Genomic DNA, 18,295 nt, shown 5'->3' with positions numbered 1-18,295 from the left:
ATATATATATATATATATATATATATATATATATATATTTCTATTCCCTTCAAGTAGTGAGAAAGGTTTCATAAGTTGCAATTATTGTGTGTCCATGTAGGAATGTTAATAGTTCAACTTTGATAAGTTCCTTATGGTTTTTTTCCCTGTTTACCTTCTCATGCTTCTCTTGCTTCTTGTATCTGAATGTCAAATTTTCTATTCATCTCTGGTTTTTTCATCAAGAATGCTTGAAAGTCTTCGATTACATTGAATGACCATATTTCCCCCTGTAATATGATATTCAGTTTTTCTGGGTAGGTGACTCTTGGTTTTAATTACAGCTCCTTTGACATCCAGAATGTCATATTCCAAGCCCTTCAATCCCTCAGTGTAAAAGCTGTTAGATCCTGGGTTAACCTGATTGTGTTTCCACAATTTTCAAATTGTTTCTTCCTGTCTCCTTGTAATATTCTCTACTTAATCTGGGAATTCCAGAACCTGGCTATAATATTCCTAGGAGGTTTCTTTTTGGGATCTTTTTTAGGAGGTAATCGGTGGCTTCTTTCAACCTCTATTTTGCCCTCTGGTTCTAAAACATCAGGGCAGTTTTCTTTGAGAACTTCCTGGAAGATGATTTCTAGGTTCTTACTTTCATCATGGCTTTCAGGTAGTCCAATAATTTTTAAGTTATCTCTCCTGGCTCTATTTTCCAGGTCAGTGATTTTTCCCATGAGATATTCCACATTGCCTTCTATTCTTTCATTCATTTGGATCTGTTTAACAGCATCTTGATTTCTCATAAAGTTATTAGCTTCCATTTGCTCCAATACAATTATGAAGCAATGACTCTTTTCAGTGAGCTTTTCAGATTCTTTTTTTCCCTCTGGCAAATTTGGCTTTTTAAGGCATTCTTCTCCTCATTGCCTTTTTGAGCCTCTTTTGCCAATTGAGTTAGTCTATTTTTTTAAGATGTTATTTTCCTCAGTCAGGCTGTTGGCTCTCATTTTGTAATTTTCTTTCATTGTTCTCATTTCTCTTCCCAATTTTTCCTCCACTTATCTTTTCTGCTTCTTAAGGTCCTCTATGGCCTGTAACCAGCTCATATTTTCCTTTGAAGCTTTTGGTACAGGAGTTCTGATTTCACTGTCTTCCTCTTGTTCTATGCTTTGCTCCTTTTTGTCCCCAAAATAGGAGTCTAATGTTAGAATCTTCTGTCTGCTTTGTTTCCTTTGCCTGGCCATGTCACCCCTCAATCACTTGACCCCTGGGCTTTTTGCCACGTAGGTCTCTGCCACCAGATGGGGAGCTTTTGCCCCAAATACTGTGGTTTTCTCAGCTGCTGGGGGGTATTAGATTGGTGCCTTCTCTGAGCTCTCCACACACTCTGGCAAGCTGGTCATGCACCCCAGTACCTCCACCCTAGACTGCAATCCAGATCCAAGCAGGATAAAGCAAAAGCGATTACTCCTCAGACTAGTGCTTGGTCCCCCTGTACTCTGCAGGCCAGTATCTGAAGCTGCAAAGTGGTGCTGGCTGGCTGTGCCAGTGTCTCAGAGGCTTCTCGCCCTGGGAGCAAAAGCTATGCACTCCCACTTACTGGGTCCCAAAGTCCCCACTGCACTGACCTCTCACTTTGTCATTTGCATCTATGTGTTGATCATTCTGGAAATGGCCACAGCTGCTGCTGTGGAGTCCCTCTGGCCAGCAGCTGGTCAGGCCTGCCCTGAGGCTAAACCTCAGAGTGGAGCTGGGATCGGCTCCCAGAGTGCTTTCCTGGCAGATTCCTGCTGGCCTGCTGGGCTATCCTCAGCAGGAGGTTAGCTTCTCTGTGTCATTTTGTGGGATATGCATCTCCAAAATTTGTTTAGAGTCCCCTTTTTACATGGATTGGGGAAGGTGGAACGGAGAGCCATGGGGAGGTCCTGCTTCTATTCCGCCATCTTGACCTATAGAGCTCCTTTCTTCTTTTGAGCATTAAATCATTGTGGAAGTTAATAAATCTCAGATACTCAAACCTTTGGGCAAAATGAACTGCTAATGGAGCTAATTACCTCCCATATAAACCTTGGAGCTACCACAAAGTACAGTTATCAAACTTCACTCTGAGTAATATAATTAATGGCAATGGACAAAACAAATACACCTACCTCAAGTTTCCTGGTATGTGCAGCTTTGTAGATAGAGATCAATAAGCCAGCTGTTATGAAATGCATGTAAGTAAATCTTCTCTTTGAAGTTAATGCTGCAAAAATAAATGCTGACAAAGATCACTATCATCTCCAGCCCATACACATCATTTCATCCTAACTTGTACTTATACTATTGAGAATAGTTCTGACTTTCAGAATTAGAATCAAAGCAAAGTTGAATCACATAATTAGTCAAATGTTAAGTTGGTGGTTCCAACCATTCCAATATATGCCTCAATATGTTATAACTTCCTTTTCCAATGTAACTGTAATAATGACCAAATACAATGATAAAGTATTGGTTAGCATACATATGCTGTTTTAGTGTCTGTTTATCTAGACAAATAATTAAAACATCAATTAATCACTACCTATTCTTTTCAATAAAGAATTCTATCTATTGTATGAACACTTAAGAATAAAAGAATGGCTAATATTTTAAAGTATGCTATGTACCATCAGAGAATGGTAGTTTCAGGGCCACCAATAATGTACATCCATTATGTTAAAGACATGATGGATGATGCTTTCACTGTTCGAATCATAGTTTTTATAGAATAGAATAAAAACATTTTCTCTTCAAGATGGCTTGAAATATAAAATTTCTTCTGAAGTTATTCTAGTACAGGATGAGTTTTTGACTAAGCCTATTTTGATTTCAAGAAACAATAATGTAGCTCAAGGAACCCATCATTGCAGTATGAGACTGGACAGTAAGACCAAGACGACATCTCAGACTGATGTCATTAGGAGTATTGGATGAGGTCACAATTCTGTCTCCAAATCCTACCTGATTATCTGGAAGTAGGAAGTGGAAATCTAGTATGATCAAGTAACAATCCCATTTTCTTTTGTTTCCCCATGTTTATGTTTTTCTGAGGCAACCCTTCAACAGTCAGAAGTGAAGAGAGACTTTGTATCTCCTTGGACCCAATTATATTAGACAGTTTTTAAGAGGTTGCAAATTTACTGTACAGTCTACCTATTGAGTTATTTATAAAATCAGTTTTTTTCTCATTTGAAAAAAATATATTCCCATGTATCTATGATTTATAGACTTGAAGTTATCATAGATTCTTTTAAAAATATGAGAAATATTTTTGACATTTTTATTACTGTTTTCTTTTTCTAAGACCTCTGAACTTCCCCCATAGATGCCCATAGAAAGTACATAAAGTATAGTTACCAAAGACAGTCACTATATTTGACATCATCTTCCTCATTCTATAACTAGAATATATTTTCTCCCTTATATCTTAAATTGAGTTAGTTGACAAGTGTTCAATTCAACCAAAAGAAAATCTTTAACATCTACTACCTTTTCTCCACTCAAGTCACAAGCCTAAATCCTACCCTAATTATCTCTTTCCTAGGCAAATTTTATTGTCTCTAATAGCTTCTCCCCTACTTTGGTTTCTTTCCTCTACAATTAAAAACACACCATTGTTAAGATATCACAGCTATGACTGTCTCTTTTCTTACTCACAAGATCCTTCAGTCATTACTAAATTTGCTCTAAGGTACATAATACTTGCTGTGGCATTTAAGACACCATAATCTGTCAAACACCTGACCCTTTTTTTCACCCTAACTGCATAAAACTCTCATTCAAAACTTTAGGGTTCAACCAAACAGGAATGTCATACTTTCCCTGAGTTCAATATTCTCTTACCTTTGTGCATGTGCAAAATTACAAGCCTGAACCAGATTCTCCCATCTGCCTCTTAAAATCCTTTTTCTTCCTGCAAGAGTTCACTCTGGTGGCATCTTCCCAATGAAGTATTAATTATCTCTCCCAATGTTGTTACTCTTTTCTGCTCTCAGTTTTCCGGGTACTTTTCTCATTTGTGTGCACATTTCACCTCTGATAGAACAGAAGGTTTTTGAGGGAAAGGACTGTCTTATTTTTGTCAGTAGATACCCAGGACCCAGCATAGTGGCTTGTACATAATACTTAAATATTTCTGGAATTTCACCAAATTGAACTGAATTACATGATTCCAATAGGGAATTTCCTCCAAAAATTTGCCAGACACAGTCAGTTAAAAATAAGGATAGCAATTAAATGTAATACATTTATATGTAAGATATTATTATTATATTGATATACTACATATTAATATTATAAATAAAATATATGAAATTCAATGGTAATTTGATTTTCGCATTCCATTTTTTAATATTCTGTTAGATGTTTATTTATTTTATTAAGCAAATTGACCTCTCAAATTCTGATAGCTGATAATCAAAACATGAGTATTTTGTGATCTATTACATAAGTGTATAGGCAGTTGATTTTCAAGTAGTACAATATTTTTTTGGTTTCATGTAAGCAACACTATGCTATTTCCTCTACTGCTACTGTATTTCTTAGGAAATGTCACTGTTTATGTTAAGAAGTGTCATAACACTGTAATAAAGTTCAGTTTATTGGTTAATATATATGACACCAAAGGCCATTAAAATAAAATCAAGTTGAACTTGAAATATTTTCTATTAAATGAACAGTTTGTATGCCATAAAATGTGTATTATTTGTTACCAACTTTGAAGATATCAATACCGTGTTTCCCCGATAATAAAACACTGTCTTATTAAATTTTTTTGGACAGAAAAACATCAGAGGGCTTATTTTCAGGGGAGGGCTTATTTTAATGAACATTGACAGCAATTTTAATAAACAGGTAAATGTGAACAAAAAAATGTACCTTTATTCAATAAGCAAATCACTGGGGAAGAACAGGATGACGTGCTCACTGCTGCAGCTCTGATTGGATGCAGCTTGGAGCACGGCGTGAGTTTCACGGGGGGGGGGGACGGTGCATACAGAGGGTACCATAATGTAGCGTGTAGCGCTGGGGATCACCTTCACTACAGTAGCAATCTCAATAGGGCTTATTTTCGTGGGAGGGCTTATTTTAGAGGAATCTTACACAGTAAGGGGAGGGCTTATTTTCGGGCTAGGTCTTATTATCGGGGAAACACGGTAGAAGTTAAGGCAGATTTTCTCAAGGAATAATCTCAATCATTTGCATACGACTGAGTACATAAAAGAAGGCATTGATAAACTGTAACATTGTGTTAAAGAGAATAAAGTTCCCTGACATATAAAATGTGCTTTGAGAAAGTTAGTCAAATAGCATGAGAATATGGAACAAAGTGTAAAAAGTCTAACATTAAACTATACAAATCTTCAGCAGAATTAGTAAAGTCAAACCAGATTTACTGTAATTGTAATGACTAAGGATAGCCCACATTAAAAAAAAATGGGAAAATGTTCCTCCTTTTATCTACTACAGCTTTGGAACACTGAACATGCAATCAGGGTCAGTTGGTAGCTTGTTTTTTTCTTTTTCTTAACTTTCCCCCCCTTTTTCATTATTTGTTACAAGAGATGAACTTCTGGCTAGTGCAGTAAAGTAAGATATATTCAGAAATAAAGGTGATAGACAGATGGTAGCAATAAAAATTGAAAAAAAATGATCTACATGATGATTTATTTTGACTATAACACGAGAGGTTTTTGTATAATTAGTGAGATCATGTTTGTCCACTAATAAATAATTGAATAGAAAATAATGGAAATCAATGGAATCCTCACCAAAAATAACTATACATTTACCAAAATATTATACTGTCTCTCAAAGTGGCATATTTCAACTTTCTTCCTTGCTGAAAATATTAACTGTGAAATTTCCTGTGTAAGCAGTAAATTATCAAGACTACACTGCAGAACAATTTTAGAAATAGCTAATCAAAGGCAATAAATTTCCCATTTGGGTGTGAGCTTGTGGTGGGGAGATCTAATGAGAATTGTTGATAGACACTCACTGTCCCAATTTCCTGCTTCATCAGAGCGTGTAACTGAAGTGAAGACTGATATCTTCGTCACCAGCTTCGGACCCGTCTCAGACCATGATATGGTGAGTGACACTGCAACTCCACATTTATTGATGTGGTTTCTTTTTGAAAAATTCTTTAGAGAAGGGGGGTGAAGAAAACTTAGAGCAAGAGAATTTGTCCTCAGTAGCTAGATACAAGCATCTACTTTTAAGCTTTTAACCTCCCCCCAAATACCAAGCTGTATAGTCAGTGATTGTTCACAGCAATGACTGCATTTAAGGGTATTTAAATTATCAACCTCTGTGATTTCAATATCAGATTATAGCATATCCATATAGTACAATGAGATACCAAAGAATTTCATCCACTTAATCATTTAGAATATTACAATGCTTATTTTCAAATCATGATTTGGTTCTGGTTGCTTGATTGCTAGCAAAAGAATAAGTTATTATCTTTAGTTTTGGTAAAGAAGAAGAGATTGATTAAAGGATGATGAGATCTGATGCACCTAGATTACAGCCTGGTATCTGACAATAATCAAAAGTGAAGTTGATGAAACTACTATGGACAGAAAAAAAAGAATGTAGCCAGTGAACATTTGACAGAAGAGGAAGCAGAGAACGGTACAAGCATTTATACCAAGGAGAAACCAATGCTTCAACTGTGACAAGGACCGTTCCAAGTAAATTCGGGAATGAGAAGCAAATTGAGAAATGAATGGGCTTTATCACAATCCCATTTATGCTAATTATATATTCTCCATTCCAATAGAACTTGGAATTATTTATTAAATAAAATGCATAATGGATACCACAATCAAAGGGAACTTGAGAACTCATTTATGAAAATCCAGCTGGAAAGTCCAGTTACTGTTCTATGACCAAAGAACAGTTGCCTTCTCATGGGTCAAATTTGTCTTCTTTAATCAATAATGTGCTTTTTTGAATCAAAGAGAATGAAGTACTGAGTGAAATAAAGAGATAATTGGGGCAGCCAGGTGGTGCAGTGAGTAAGAGCACCAGCCCTGGGAATCGGGAGACCCGGGATCAGTTCTGGCCGTAGATACTTAACACCCACACAAAATAACTGGCCATGTAACCTTGAGCAAGTTACTTAACCCCAATTGCTTTAAAAAAAGAAATAAAGAGATACTCATATATTAGTAAATTAACTTATTTAAATCAGGTCTAGTGATCAGTGGCAACAAATTGCCATCACAACTGGAATGAAAGTATATCCTCAAATTTCTGGGTTTGGCTTCCAAATTCTTATTCTGACCGAGGCACAGGATAAATCAGTTTCCTGTAGCATCCCTGGAAACACACAATGGTATTAATCCTTAAGCAGGATCTATAACCTAAATACATGATTTAGTTTGTAAAATGTCTGTTTGTTGGTATCATCTTCACATAGTACAAGCAGTGCTACTAGCATCAGCCTTAGTACTGGGAGACTAATAGAAATAGGACAAAATGTTATTGTCTTTATCTAATAAAAACCTTATTGATTAGTCAACTTCAGCTTTTAAGAAGTTACTTTTTTAAAGTTAGCAGCAAGACAAGGAATGTATAAGGAATGAGTTCCGAAAGGTCACTTTTGTCGCTATATTATTTTCTCATTTAACTCATATTGTGTTTGTAGGCAACCATCAATCCACTTGGACAAAAAAAAAATGTGTTTTTATACAAAAAAGGCACTCCTAAAAACTTTACCCATATAATTATCACAATCTTCTTAAAATAGTTTCTCCATCCTATCCCCCCTTTTTTTAAGAAGCTACAATTGCATCCAAATGAATATTAGAGCCATTTCAAAATCCTTGTCTTGAAATTCAAGATTCTTCATGTAATTTCATGTCTTCTCCTCAACATTATTTCTCACCATAGATACAACATAAACCTTTTAAACCAATTTGGGAAGTATCTTCAATGTCATGCACCAAAACTATGTTTCTTGCTATGTACATGCCATTGCCCATATCCTCCCATCTAGATAAGTTCTCAGTTCCTCCTGATCTATTCAAACTCTCTTCTTCCTTAATGATTTAGTTGTAGACTGGCCAATTCCAGACTTGAATTCTGAGGATCTATCAAATAATATAATGTTTGGCCATGCATATCTTTATTTTTTTTGTGTGTAGTTTCAAATCTATGTTTCATTTCGTCAACCACATTAGATGACAGAAACCAACTATTTTTCCATCTTTCTCCTCTGAGCCTTGCCCCAGTTCCTAGAATAGGCTGAACATATTAACTTCTTTTGTAACTTATTCATGAGGTCTTATATCTATGACTTAGCATACCTCAAAACCTCACATCAATATTAGCTTTACTGCTATTTCTATGCTAGATTTTCTAGTAAGGTAGATGTTGTAGTGCAGTGATTTCAATCTCAAAAAGAAGTAGATCTCTGCAGGCCACATATTGACTTAGAAAACTACAAATCAACCTTATCTATGTCATATTGAATTTTTGTGTATTTTGTTAAACAGTTCCAATTATATTTTAATTTTAATCTCTTCCCAGCAACACTGTGGAGTTTTGCAGCAGCTTGCCTGTAGGTTGTGAGTTCACCTTCTCTAATGCAATGGTCCTAGTCAGGAAGACCTCAGTTTCAATGTAGACCTCAGGCACTTGCTGGCTCTGTGACCTTAGGCAAGTCACACTTGAGGCAAGTCTGCCTCAGTTCCATCTTCTGTAAAATGTAGATAATAATGATCTCTCTCTCTCTCTCTCTCTCTCTCTTTCTCTCTCTCTCTCTCTCTCTATATATATATATATAAACACACACATATATATCTGAAATGATAAAATGATATAACATTTTTTAAAGTACTCTGCAAACTTTAAAGTGCTAGATACATTTTAGCTATTATTTATATTGTTACTTTTTAAAAAATCAGTTGGGGTTAAGTAACTTGCTCAAGGTTACACGGCCAGTTTTTTTTGTGTGGGTGTTAAGTATCTCAGGCCAGAACCGGTCCCGGGTCCTCCCGACTCCAGGGTCAGCACTCTTACTTACAGTGCCACCTAGCCGCCTCTATATTGTTATTTTAAAATGAGGCTTTTTTCAATTGCTCAACTTATATGGGACATGGACTCTGAGATTCTTCTTTAGGAATTATGATAGGTTGTATTATTACCCACAGTCTGGTAGTTACCATCCTTTGTACAAAATATCACAAAATTTTAAAACAGCAATTTTTTTCGATGAAAGTTTTTTACACCTCCATACCCCCAACCCACTTTTGAACTTAGATTAATGGTGCCCCTTAGAAACATGGCCTATAATGTGATTTTGATGCTCTATTGCCCTCAACTGCCCCCATTAACTTCATGCACTCCTGTTGAGCATCAGAAGTAGTAAAGTGGGGAGGGGGAGTCAAAGGAAGTCTGTCTTGTGTTCTACATTTAGAGTCAGAAAGTGATGAATATTCCTCCTTTGATAGCTGAGTAATTAGGTATTATGGTCTATGATCAATTTAACACATGTGTTTACTGGTGAATATATAGTAAAAACAAAACAAAACGATAGTCTGAGCAGCTAAATCATTTCATCATTACTTGAGTGACAACATGGAGAATCTAGCCACGATATTCATTCAGTGGTAAGGGACAAAACTCAGAGTAATGGAACTGTTCTGGAAATCCAATCAAGACAGAATGTCACAGCCCAAATGAAACTATTTTTAACTAAGACAAAAAAACAACAACAATCCTCCTATATCTTTCCATGAGAAGCTGATTTTTAAAAATCTATCAAAAAAACGAAGGCAGCCTGCTTTCATTTGGGACCAAAAAAAAATTAGGACAGCTCCTTGAAATTATTTTAAAAGCCACTAAGTGGTAATCAGGCAGCCAATTCCCAGAGCCATGGCCTCAGACAGAAATATTCAGAGAGCTCCATCAAATGCAGTCATGTTTTCCATAGGGTTTAAAATGTATTATGTAGAAGAACACAGATGGGAATAGAAGTTTCATGCTGGAATACTGAAATAATTACAGTATTTATTTAGAACCATAAAGAATTTTACTCTATGTCTATAAAGTAAGGTGATATTCTTCTAGGATACATTCCATAGGACAAGATTTCTTGGTGAGAAATTCCATCCAGGTTACGTGGGCTGAAAGTGTGAAGCTTAACGTGGGTTTCTTGGCATTCCATCTTTGTCTGCAGTTCTCTTGCCTACCCTTCCTGTTATCACTGCCTCTCCTCCTCATCACCCTTTTTCCTGCCAGCAACCTTCTTTTACTCCTCTAAACAAAATGAATTTTTCCTACTCAACATTTTTTTAAACCTGCTATCTATTCTCAAATACAAAGGTATAGTATACACATGTATATACGTATGAAGTTGTGAGGGTCCAATTGTGGAAAACATTTATAAAGTTGGGAGTTAGAGAAGAGTAGCATAACAGCAATATTTTCATTTTGCTCTGAAACATATGAAAAGATGTTGACATGAAGATTGAATAGGAGGCTATAATCAAATGCTTCTTTAAGTGCTGCCAAAGTACTGGACCTAAAGACATCAAATATCTAAGCCTCAGTTTCCTCATCTGTAAAATGGTTAGATTAAACTCCAAAACCAGCTCTGATACTCTGCTTTTCTACTGTCAGAATTCTTGAATAACCAGTGACCAACATTACATAGATAATACATTCAGACCTTCTGATAGAGTCTCAAAAGTCAGTTTAAGGAGTGTTAAGATTCTACATACTTAATGTGGGATGTATTACCTAGGATGCCAAATCACCACTACTACTATTACTACAAGTACTAGTACTACTATTAAATCAAGAAATATTCATTTAATTGTTTATGTCTGAGACAGGATGATACAATGTAAAGATAACAAAACTCTGAATAAAGAAATGCAGAGTTTAAGTACTGCCTTTTAAACATACTGTATGACTTCAAGTAAGTCATTTAACCTCCCAGGGCCCCAAGCAATATCCTAATTTTTCTTCTAGCTTTTTTATAACTTTATTCCCCTCTATGTACTCTGTGATGGAGTGACAATAGTGTCCTTACTGTTTTCACACAAGATATTGCATATGCTGCCTCTGATCCTTTTCACTGACTATTCCACTTGCCTAGTGTCCCTCCCTCCTCATCTCTGCCTCCTGGTTTCCCTGACTTCCTTCAAATTTCAGCTAGTTTCACCATCTTCAAGAAGTATTTCCCGGTCCTTCTTAATCATAGTAACTTTTCCATGAGATTCATCTCCTATATCTAGTTCTGGAACTTAACGCCCCCCCCCCCCCCCCCCCCCCCCCCCCCCCCCCCACACATATATTTTGTTTGAGCATAGTGATTTTGTTATTTACGTCTTGTCTCCTGAATTAGATTGAGAACAAATTAAGGGTAAGGACTAGGTTTTTTGGTGTTTTCTTGCCTTTTTTGGAAGGGAGAATGCAGGGCAATTGGGATTAAGTGACTTGCTCAATGTCACACAGCTAGTAAGTGTTAAGTGTCTGAGGATGGATTTGAACTTAGGCCCTCCTGACTCCAGGGTCAGGGCTCTATTCACTACATCTCCTAGCTGCACCCCAAACTAGTTTTTTTTTTTTTTTGCCTTTCTTTGTGTCTTTAGCTCTTTGATCAAGAAATGGCACATAGTAAGTGTTGAATAAATGGTAAAGTGATTATCAGATTCAGTTACAGAGAAGCTGTCTACATACACCGATAAATGAAACACCTGGAGATCCCTATGTTATTACAATTGCAAATATAGTGTAAAATAAGAGTAAGAGAATTTGAGTCTATTACATGTCCTAGCGGTGTTTTGTTTTACCATGTCTTATTTGTTTGCAATTCATACAGATTTAGTTGTACTGAGTTATTTATACTCTCCCTCTTTGACTGCTGTATCTCTAGAGCGAGATTGGAAATTTTTGTTTCTAGCTATGAAAATTTTAGGTAATTTGTCTGTGGTCATTCATTTCAGTAAGTATCTGATGCAAGATTGAAACCCATTCTGAAACTCTTCTGACTGCCAAGTCCAGGACTCTTACCTTTAAGCAATTGCTTTTATATTACAATGATGTATAATCATTCCTTTGTTTTTTTTTTGTTTTTTTAAGCAATCGGGGTTAAGTAACTTGCTCAAGGTTACACGGCCAGTTATTTCTGGGTGTGGTGCTGAGTGTCTGAGCCCGGGATTCGATCTCCAGGTCGTCCCGACTCTGGAGCCGGTGCTCTTACTCGCTGAGCCACCTGGCAATTGGGGTTAAGTAACTTGCTCAAGGTTACACAGCCAGGTGTGTCTGGGTGGGTGCTAGGTGTCCGAGCCCGGGATTCGATCTCCAGGTCTTCTCAACACTGGAGCCGGTGCTCTTACTCGCTGAGCCACCTGGCCGCCCCCATTCCTTTGTTCTTTCTGGGCCCTATAACCTGAAGAATCCGTAGAGAAGCACATCAAAAATAGCCCAAGACAGGTATTTCTTTGTTTTCTATTGAGAAAGAAATATAAAAAAAAGGAAAACTTTTTTGTAGCTTCCTTTATGTTTGACTCTCTAATGAGGAAGTAGACAGTTTACATAGTACCATGGTGTTTTGGGGTTGCCTGAATTCCACATTGGGAAATGTTAATAATGGCATCTATGAGAAATGTTTAATGGCAAGACCTTTAGTTCTGAATTCAGCATCAGGACAGCAAGTACAGTAAGGAGACATTAACCTTTTCAGTTTCAAGAGCTGGTAAGTCTTGTTGCTTGTTTGAGGATTAATAGATGTTTGATTCTAGCTACTGCCAAGTAAAATGCAATGTTTGTTCAAATAAACATATCCCAAGGTGGCATTGTACAGTAGATAATGAGTTTCTCACATTCCTTTTATGTACATATAGCTCATGTATCTCACAGATACCTTTTGTTTGTTGAAAAATAAGTGAGTGGACAGAGGTCTTATTTTCCTTTCCCAAGTCCTACATGTATTTTCTAAACATAGGCACTTGATAGATAGGGAATAGTATGTGTTTTCCCACTGAGCAGAGAATGAAAAGGAATAAAATTAAAATTATAGCAAAAATAGTAGGCTTGGGATATTTAGTGCAATAGAATTTCATATGTCTGCAAAGATTTAGTTGTTGACCTAACAAAAAATGTCTAAAATAAAATCTCAAGGTTCTTTCTAAATTTATTATTCCATATTTAAACCTTGTCCTTATTTTGGCACTGATTTCTTTGAAAGAATGACTTCCAGAGAGCCTATGCCACTAAGTGGATAGTGTGTTGGATTTTGATTCAGGAAAATCCGGGCTTCAATCATGCAACTCAAATTAGCTCTGTGACTCTCGACAACTTAGATAATTTCTTGAACATCAGTTTCTTCTGTAAGATTGGTAAATCAAAGAGTTAAAGGACATATTTTAGGTAATTTTTTTCCAGATCAAATGAGATTCTTTATATATTGCTTACTAGGTCTTAAAGACCAATATATGAGCAATGTGTACTCATATTATTATATTACTCACTTACAGTTCATCTTTTTTTGCTGTTCCTTTCCAATATCATCTAGACAAACATCTCTTTCTTGTAGGGAAAATTTATCGCCATCTATAAATGAATATGCAATGAATAGAACTACTGTAGCCCCCAAAATTACAGATGATATTTTTGTTGTTGTTTTAACTCATAACTTCCCACTTTTCTTCCAATGTGATTTCTTCTAATACAAGCATGCACAAGCGAAGCTACCAGTTAATATCATGATGATGACATCAATCATGTTTGACCACTAAAACAGCAAAATTAAAATGAGTTTTCTCTGAAAAGCTGTAATAAAAACAGGTCATTTCAAGTCTTGATGGTATTTTTAAAAAATATCATAAGTTGTTTTGCAGTACATATCATAATACATGAAACTTTTAAATTATTTTCCAAATTTGTTTAGGAATATACAATAGATGTATTTTTCCGTCAAAGCTGGAAGGATGAGAGACTCAAATTTAAAGGACCTATGACTGTTCTTCGGTTAAATAATCTAATGGCAAGTAAAATTTGGACTCCTGATACCTTCTTTCACAATGGGAAAAAATCTGTGGCCCACAACATGACCATGCCAAACAAGCTGCTTCGCATTACGGAGGATGGCACCCTACTGTATACCATGAGGTAAGAGCCAACACCCTGTGAATCCACCAGTGAATATTTTCCCTCTGTTTCTATTATTCTATTGCCCATTGAAACCAGCCTGTTTTAATTTAAGCTGTTTTTATTTCCTTTGGTTTTGCCCTTTTCCTTGGTGTATCCTAGATTTCTGTAACTTTACAAGGCATGGATCCAACATTGGATTACAAATAAAATGTTTGCCTAGAATGAAAGTTACCTCTGATAAAAAGGACCAAAACAAAAAGAAATAAAGGCATCTGAAAAATAAATGAAACGGGTAACAAATATCATGTATTTTAAAGGATAATTCAAAGTCATATTTGTTGGTTGTAAGAAAATAAAGTCTCCTTTACCTTTTGAAATCTCTCTGAGGAATCTCTGAAGACTGTAAATGGATAAAATCCATGAGCAAAAAACTCATGGCCACAATTCCATTGGCAAAAAATAATATACATACATAAATATTATCCATAAAATCTATGTAGTTTTTTAAGGGAAAATGAGCAGTTGGAAATTTTAAATCATAGAGAACTATGTTACTTATGAGAAAGCAATTGTTCCACTTTCTGATAGCTTGAAAAGGGTTTTCTATTTGTGAATTAGCCCCAAATTCGGCAACTAGAGTCATGTAATTTCTTCCTTGATGTAAAAAGGTAATGAAAGCAAATTCTGGGCTCATTTGGCATGCTTTTTTCATGGAGGTAGAATTATATTTTGCCTTTATAGTGCTGCCAATCCTGGATTTTCATTCACTGAGATTCAAAAATATTTGAAAAGCTGCTTTTGATATTGGTCCCAGCTGGCTTGAATTGGTGCAAGTGTGTGGGTTCCAATGTTAAAAAACAGACAACAGAAAGAAAGAAATAAGGGGACAATTGGCCATGTGTGGGGAGATTTTGCCAAATATTCCAGGCATGATCTGTTTATGTTCAAAATGCTGGCCTTAAAGCTTTGTGACTGGTTAACCAAATCCATTGCTAATCTTTTCACTGCCCAGCTGTCAATTTGCTGGTTTGGGATTTTTGTATCTTTACCTTTTTTTTTCAAGATTAATCACTAGGAATGTATGCAATTTTTCTCATTACAAAAAATGATCATGTTCCTTCTGTTAGCTAAATTTCTAACTGCCCTTTGCTAATTGGTGATGTGTGATTGCTCCAGGACTAGAAGAGTCCTATTAGCATTATATTATCTTTTTAAGTTTGAAAGTAACCTTGAAAACTTAGTGACTACATCCATTGATAGCATGATAATTCCCTCTTTTAGATGAGGTTATGATGATCTCGTGGCATTAAACATTCACAGTTATTTTCTTCATTTATGTTAAATAATATGTGTCCTTCAATTATCAATGGATAAGAAAGGTTTTAGAACTACATATAATTATTAGATTAAACAAACCTAAACATAAATCAAAACACATTGCAGGAAACCACTTAGGTCATTGGTTAACTTTTATTCTTGTTTTTAATATAAACTGAGGTTTAAAAACTGCTTGAAACCATGTGCCCAAACAACAAAGATAATGAATTTGGATTGAAGGAATAGTCTAGTTTCATTTGCTTCTTCATTTGTTATTCTCTTTATAAAGCTATTAATAGGCAAATACAAAGGCTGGTTATTCTCATTCACCGAGGTGTCATGATGAGAACATCATTTTTGACTCACCCCAATAAATTACTGTACATATTCTTTCATGTATATATGTATATGTATGTGTTTGCAGTTAGGGGAAATTCCTGAGGGCATAAATGGGGCAAGACGTTATGTCTAAATATTAAAGCAAATCGAAAAACATCTTCAAAAAAAATCAAAGAAACTGAAGTCAATTATTCTTTATTCTGAACTTGCTACTGTAATCCCCAATGCATGCACACTTCTATTGCCTTTGTAAACCAATTAGTGAGAAGTGGTCTACAAATCATAAAATCATACTTTGTAAACTGTACATAAGGAGGAATTGGAGGCTTTTCCATAAGGGAATTGTGGTAGAAAACAAAAGACATTCATTTTTTTTAATGTGTTAGATGTGTATATATGTGGGTGTGCGTGTGTAATCATAGAGGTAGCATGATGTGGGTAGAGTTTAAGCTCTCAGTTTAAACTCCATATACTAGCTATCTGATCTTGGTCAAGTTAATCAACTTCTCAGTGACTCAGTCAGTTCTCTAAGAAGAGTTACTGACTATTAAAAGGAATCTTTACATAAGGTATTACTTTCAGTAATAAAATTGTAGGTCTAATACAAAGATATACACACTTATATAGCGTATATCTGTATGATCTTTATATAAATATATGTATATAATTATTATATTTATATATCTGTTATAAAGATTATCTATCTATTGATCTATCTAGTTATCTATTTAATCCTTTATTACCTCATCACAGAATGCAGAATGGGAGTACCCCTGGGTTGTGAAAGTCTGTGCCATGTAATGTGCAATCTCTGGCCATGTTTTTAAGTTTCATTTCAAATATCATCTTCTACAGAAGACTTTTCCCATTTCCTTCAGCTACCGAGGCCTTTCCTTTTGTGATTATCTTTTATTCTCTCTCTCTCTCTCTCTCTCTCTCTCTCTCTCTCTCTCTCTCTCTCTCTCTCTCCTCCATATATATAAATATAGATAGATAAATAGATATATACATATAGATAGAGACATAGAGAGATAGATGATAGAAGGATGGATAGATAGATGGATGGATATAGATATATCTATATCACCCCCTATATTCCTGGTAATAGGCAGTTAGATGGTACAGTGGATAGAACACTGGTCCGAGAATCTGGAAGATATGAGTTCAAATTTGACCCCAGACACTTATTAACTCTGTGACCTTGGGTAAGTAGTTTAATCCTGTTTGTCTCAGTTTCTGTAAAGTGAGCTGTAGAAGGACATGGCAAAACACTCCAGTTACTCTGCCAAAAAACTTCAAATGGGGTTACAAGATTCTACTGAAATGGCTGAACAACAACATCCTCTGTTATATGGATTTCATAATTTCCTCTGACTGAAAGTATATATGTATATATATATATGTATATATATAACACACATATACCTTTATATGCAGTGTTATGATATAGTATATAATTTCATGTTACATTATATTAAATATTATATGATATAATAGCAGAATATAGTAAAATAGTATATTGCATTATGCCTACCTAGTTATTTATATTTTTCATTCCTATTAGAATGTAAGTTCTTTAAGAGCAGAAATTGGTTTTTGCCTTTTCTTGTGTCCTTAGTACCTATCATTGTGTTTTGTACATAGTCAGTGACTAATAAATGTATATTAACTAGCTAACTGATCAAGAAGCCATAAAAAACTTTGAGTACTGGTCCAGTGATGGGATGCTTGCCTATCAACTCTGGATAGGCTTAGCTAAGAAGCTCATTTTCAGAAGGCTGGTAACCAAATTATGAATTGCTGGTTGTTGTTTTGGTTTGTTTGTTTATTTTTTTGTTTGTTTGGTTTTAGCCAGAGTAAATCATGAACTACATTTAACAGAGAATAGAGGGACTGAGCTATCCATTGGGAGAGGGATATCTGCACCAAAGAAAACACTGATATTTAAAGTATTGTGAGTGGATAAATAATGCATTGTTTTTTTTTTAGCTATTTCTCCAGATTTGGATTTTGTTTGTACTGAATCTATCTCTTTACTGGTATTTGGGGAAGAGGAATGGTGGTGGGACATCTAATGTGTAGTGCTTCTTTCTTATTTTTCAACTGACTAGATTGACTGTGCGAGCTGAATGTCCAATGCACCTTGAGGACTTTCCAATGGATGCCCATGCCTGCCCATTGAAATTTGGAAGTTGTGAGTTACCTCAATTTTATTTGTCTATGCTTTGGAGAGCTCTAAGAGTCAAATCAGAAACGTCTGATAATGAGCACATTGGTAAAGAACTTTTGGATTTTTAAAAATGTGATACTCTATCCATAACAATGGCTTTTCTATCTGCTTTTGAAAGAGGAAGATATCAGTTAGTTAGTGGAGTAGAGAAAAGGATGAATAAGTTGAAATTAAAAACTTCACTTTAATGGAATATGTAGTCATTAAATAGAGGGTGAGGATGAGATAACATATATCCACAGAGAGGGAGGGAGAGAGAGAGAGAGAGAGAGAGAGAGAGAGAGAGAGAGAGAG

The 18,295-nt window shown here is 35.5% G+C and overlaps 1 protein-coding gene across 2 annotated transcripts in view; it reads left to right on the top strand.

Annotated features, from left to right (window-relative positions):
• The window catches only part of GABRA1 (gamma-aminobutyric acid type A receptor subunit alpha1), a 79,620-nt gene that overhangs the window by 24,579 nt on the left and 36,746 nt on the right, over positions 1-18,295 (top strand). For both annotated transcript variants that reach the window (XM_069102426.1, XM_069102427.1), the window contains exons 4-6: positions 6,026-6,093; positions 13,913-14,133; positions 17,883-17,965. In XM_069102426.1, the coding sequence (XP_068958527.1) occupies positions 6,026-6,093; positions 13,913-14,133; positions 17,883-17,965 (372 nt within the window). The remainder of the gene's footprint in view (positions 1-6,025; positions 6,094-13,912; positions 14,134-17,882; positions 17,966-18,295) is intronic.

The sequence above is a fragment of the Petaurus breviceps genome, unplaced genomic scaffold, assembly GCF_028583685.1.
Source record: "Petaurus breviceps papuanus isolate PSGF00001 unplaced genomic scaffold, PetGlider_PUasm1.0 551, whole genome shotgun sequence".
In the NCBI taxonomy this organism is placed as follows: domain Eukaryota; kingdom Metazoa; phylum Chordata; class Mammalia; order Diprotodontia; family Petauridae; genus Petaurus; species Petaurus breviceps.
Note: the sequence above shows the minus strand (reverse complement) of the source record. Positions and strands in the feature narration are given on the sequence as shown.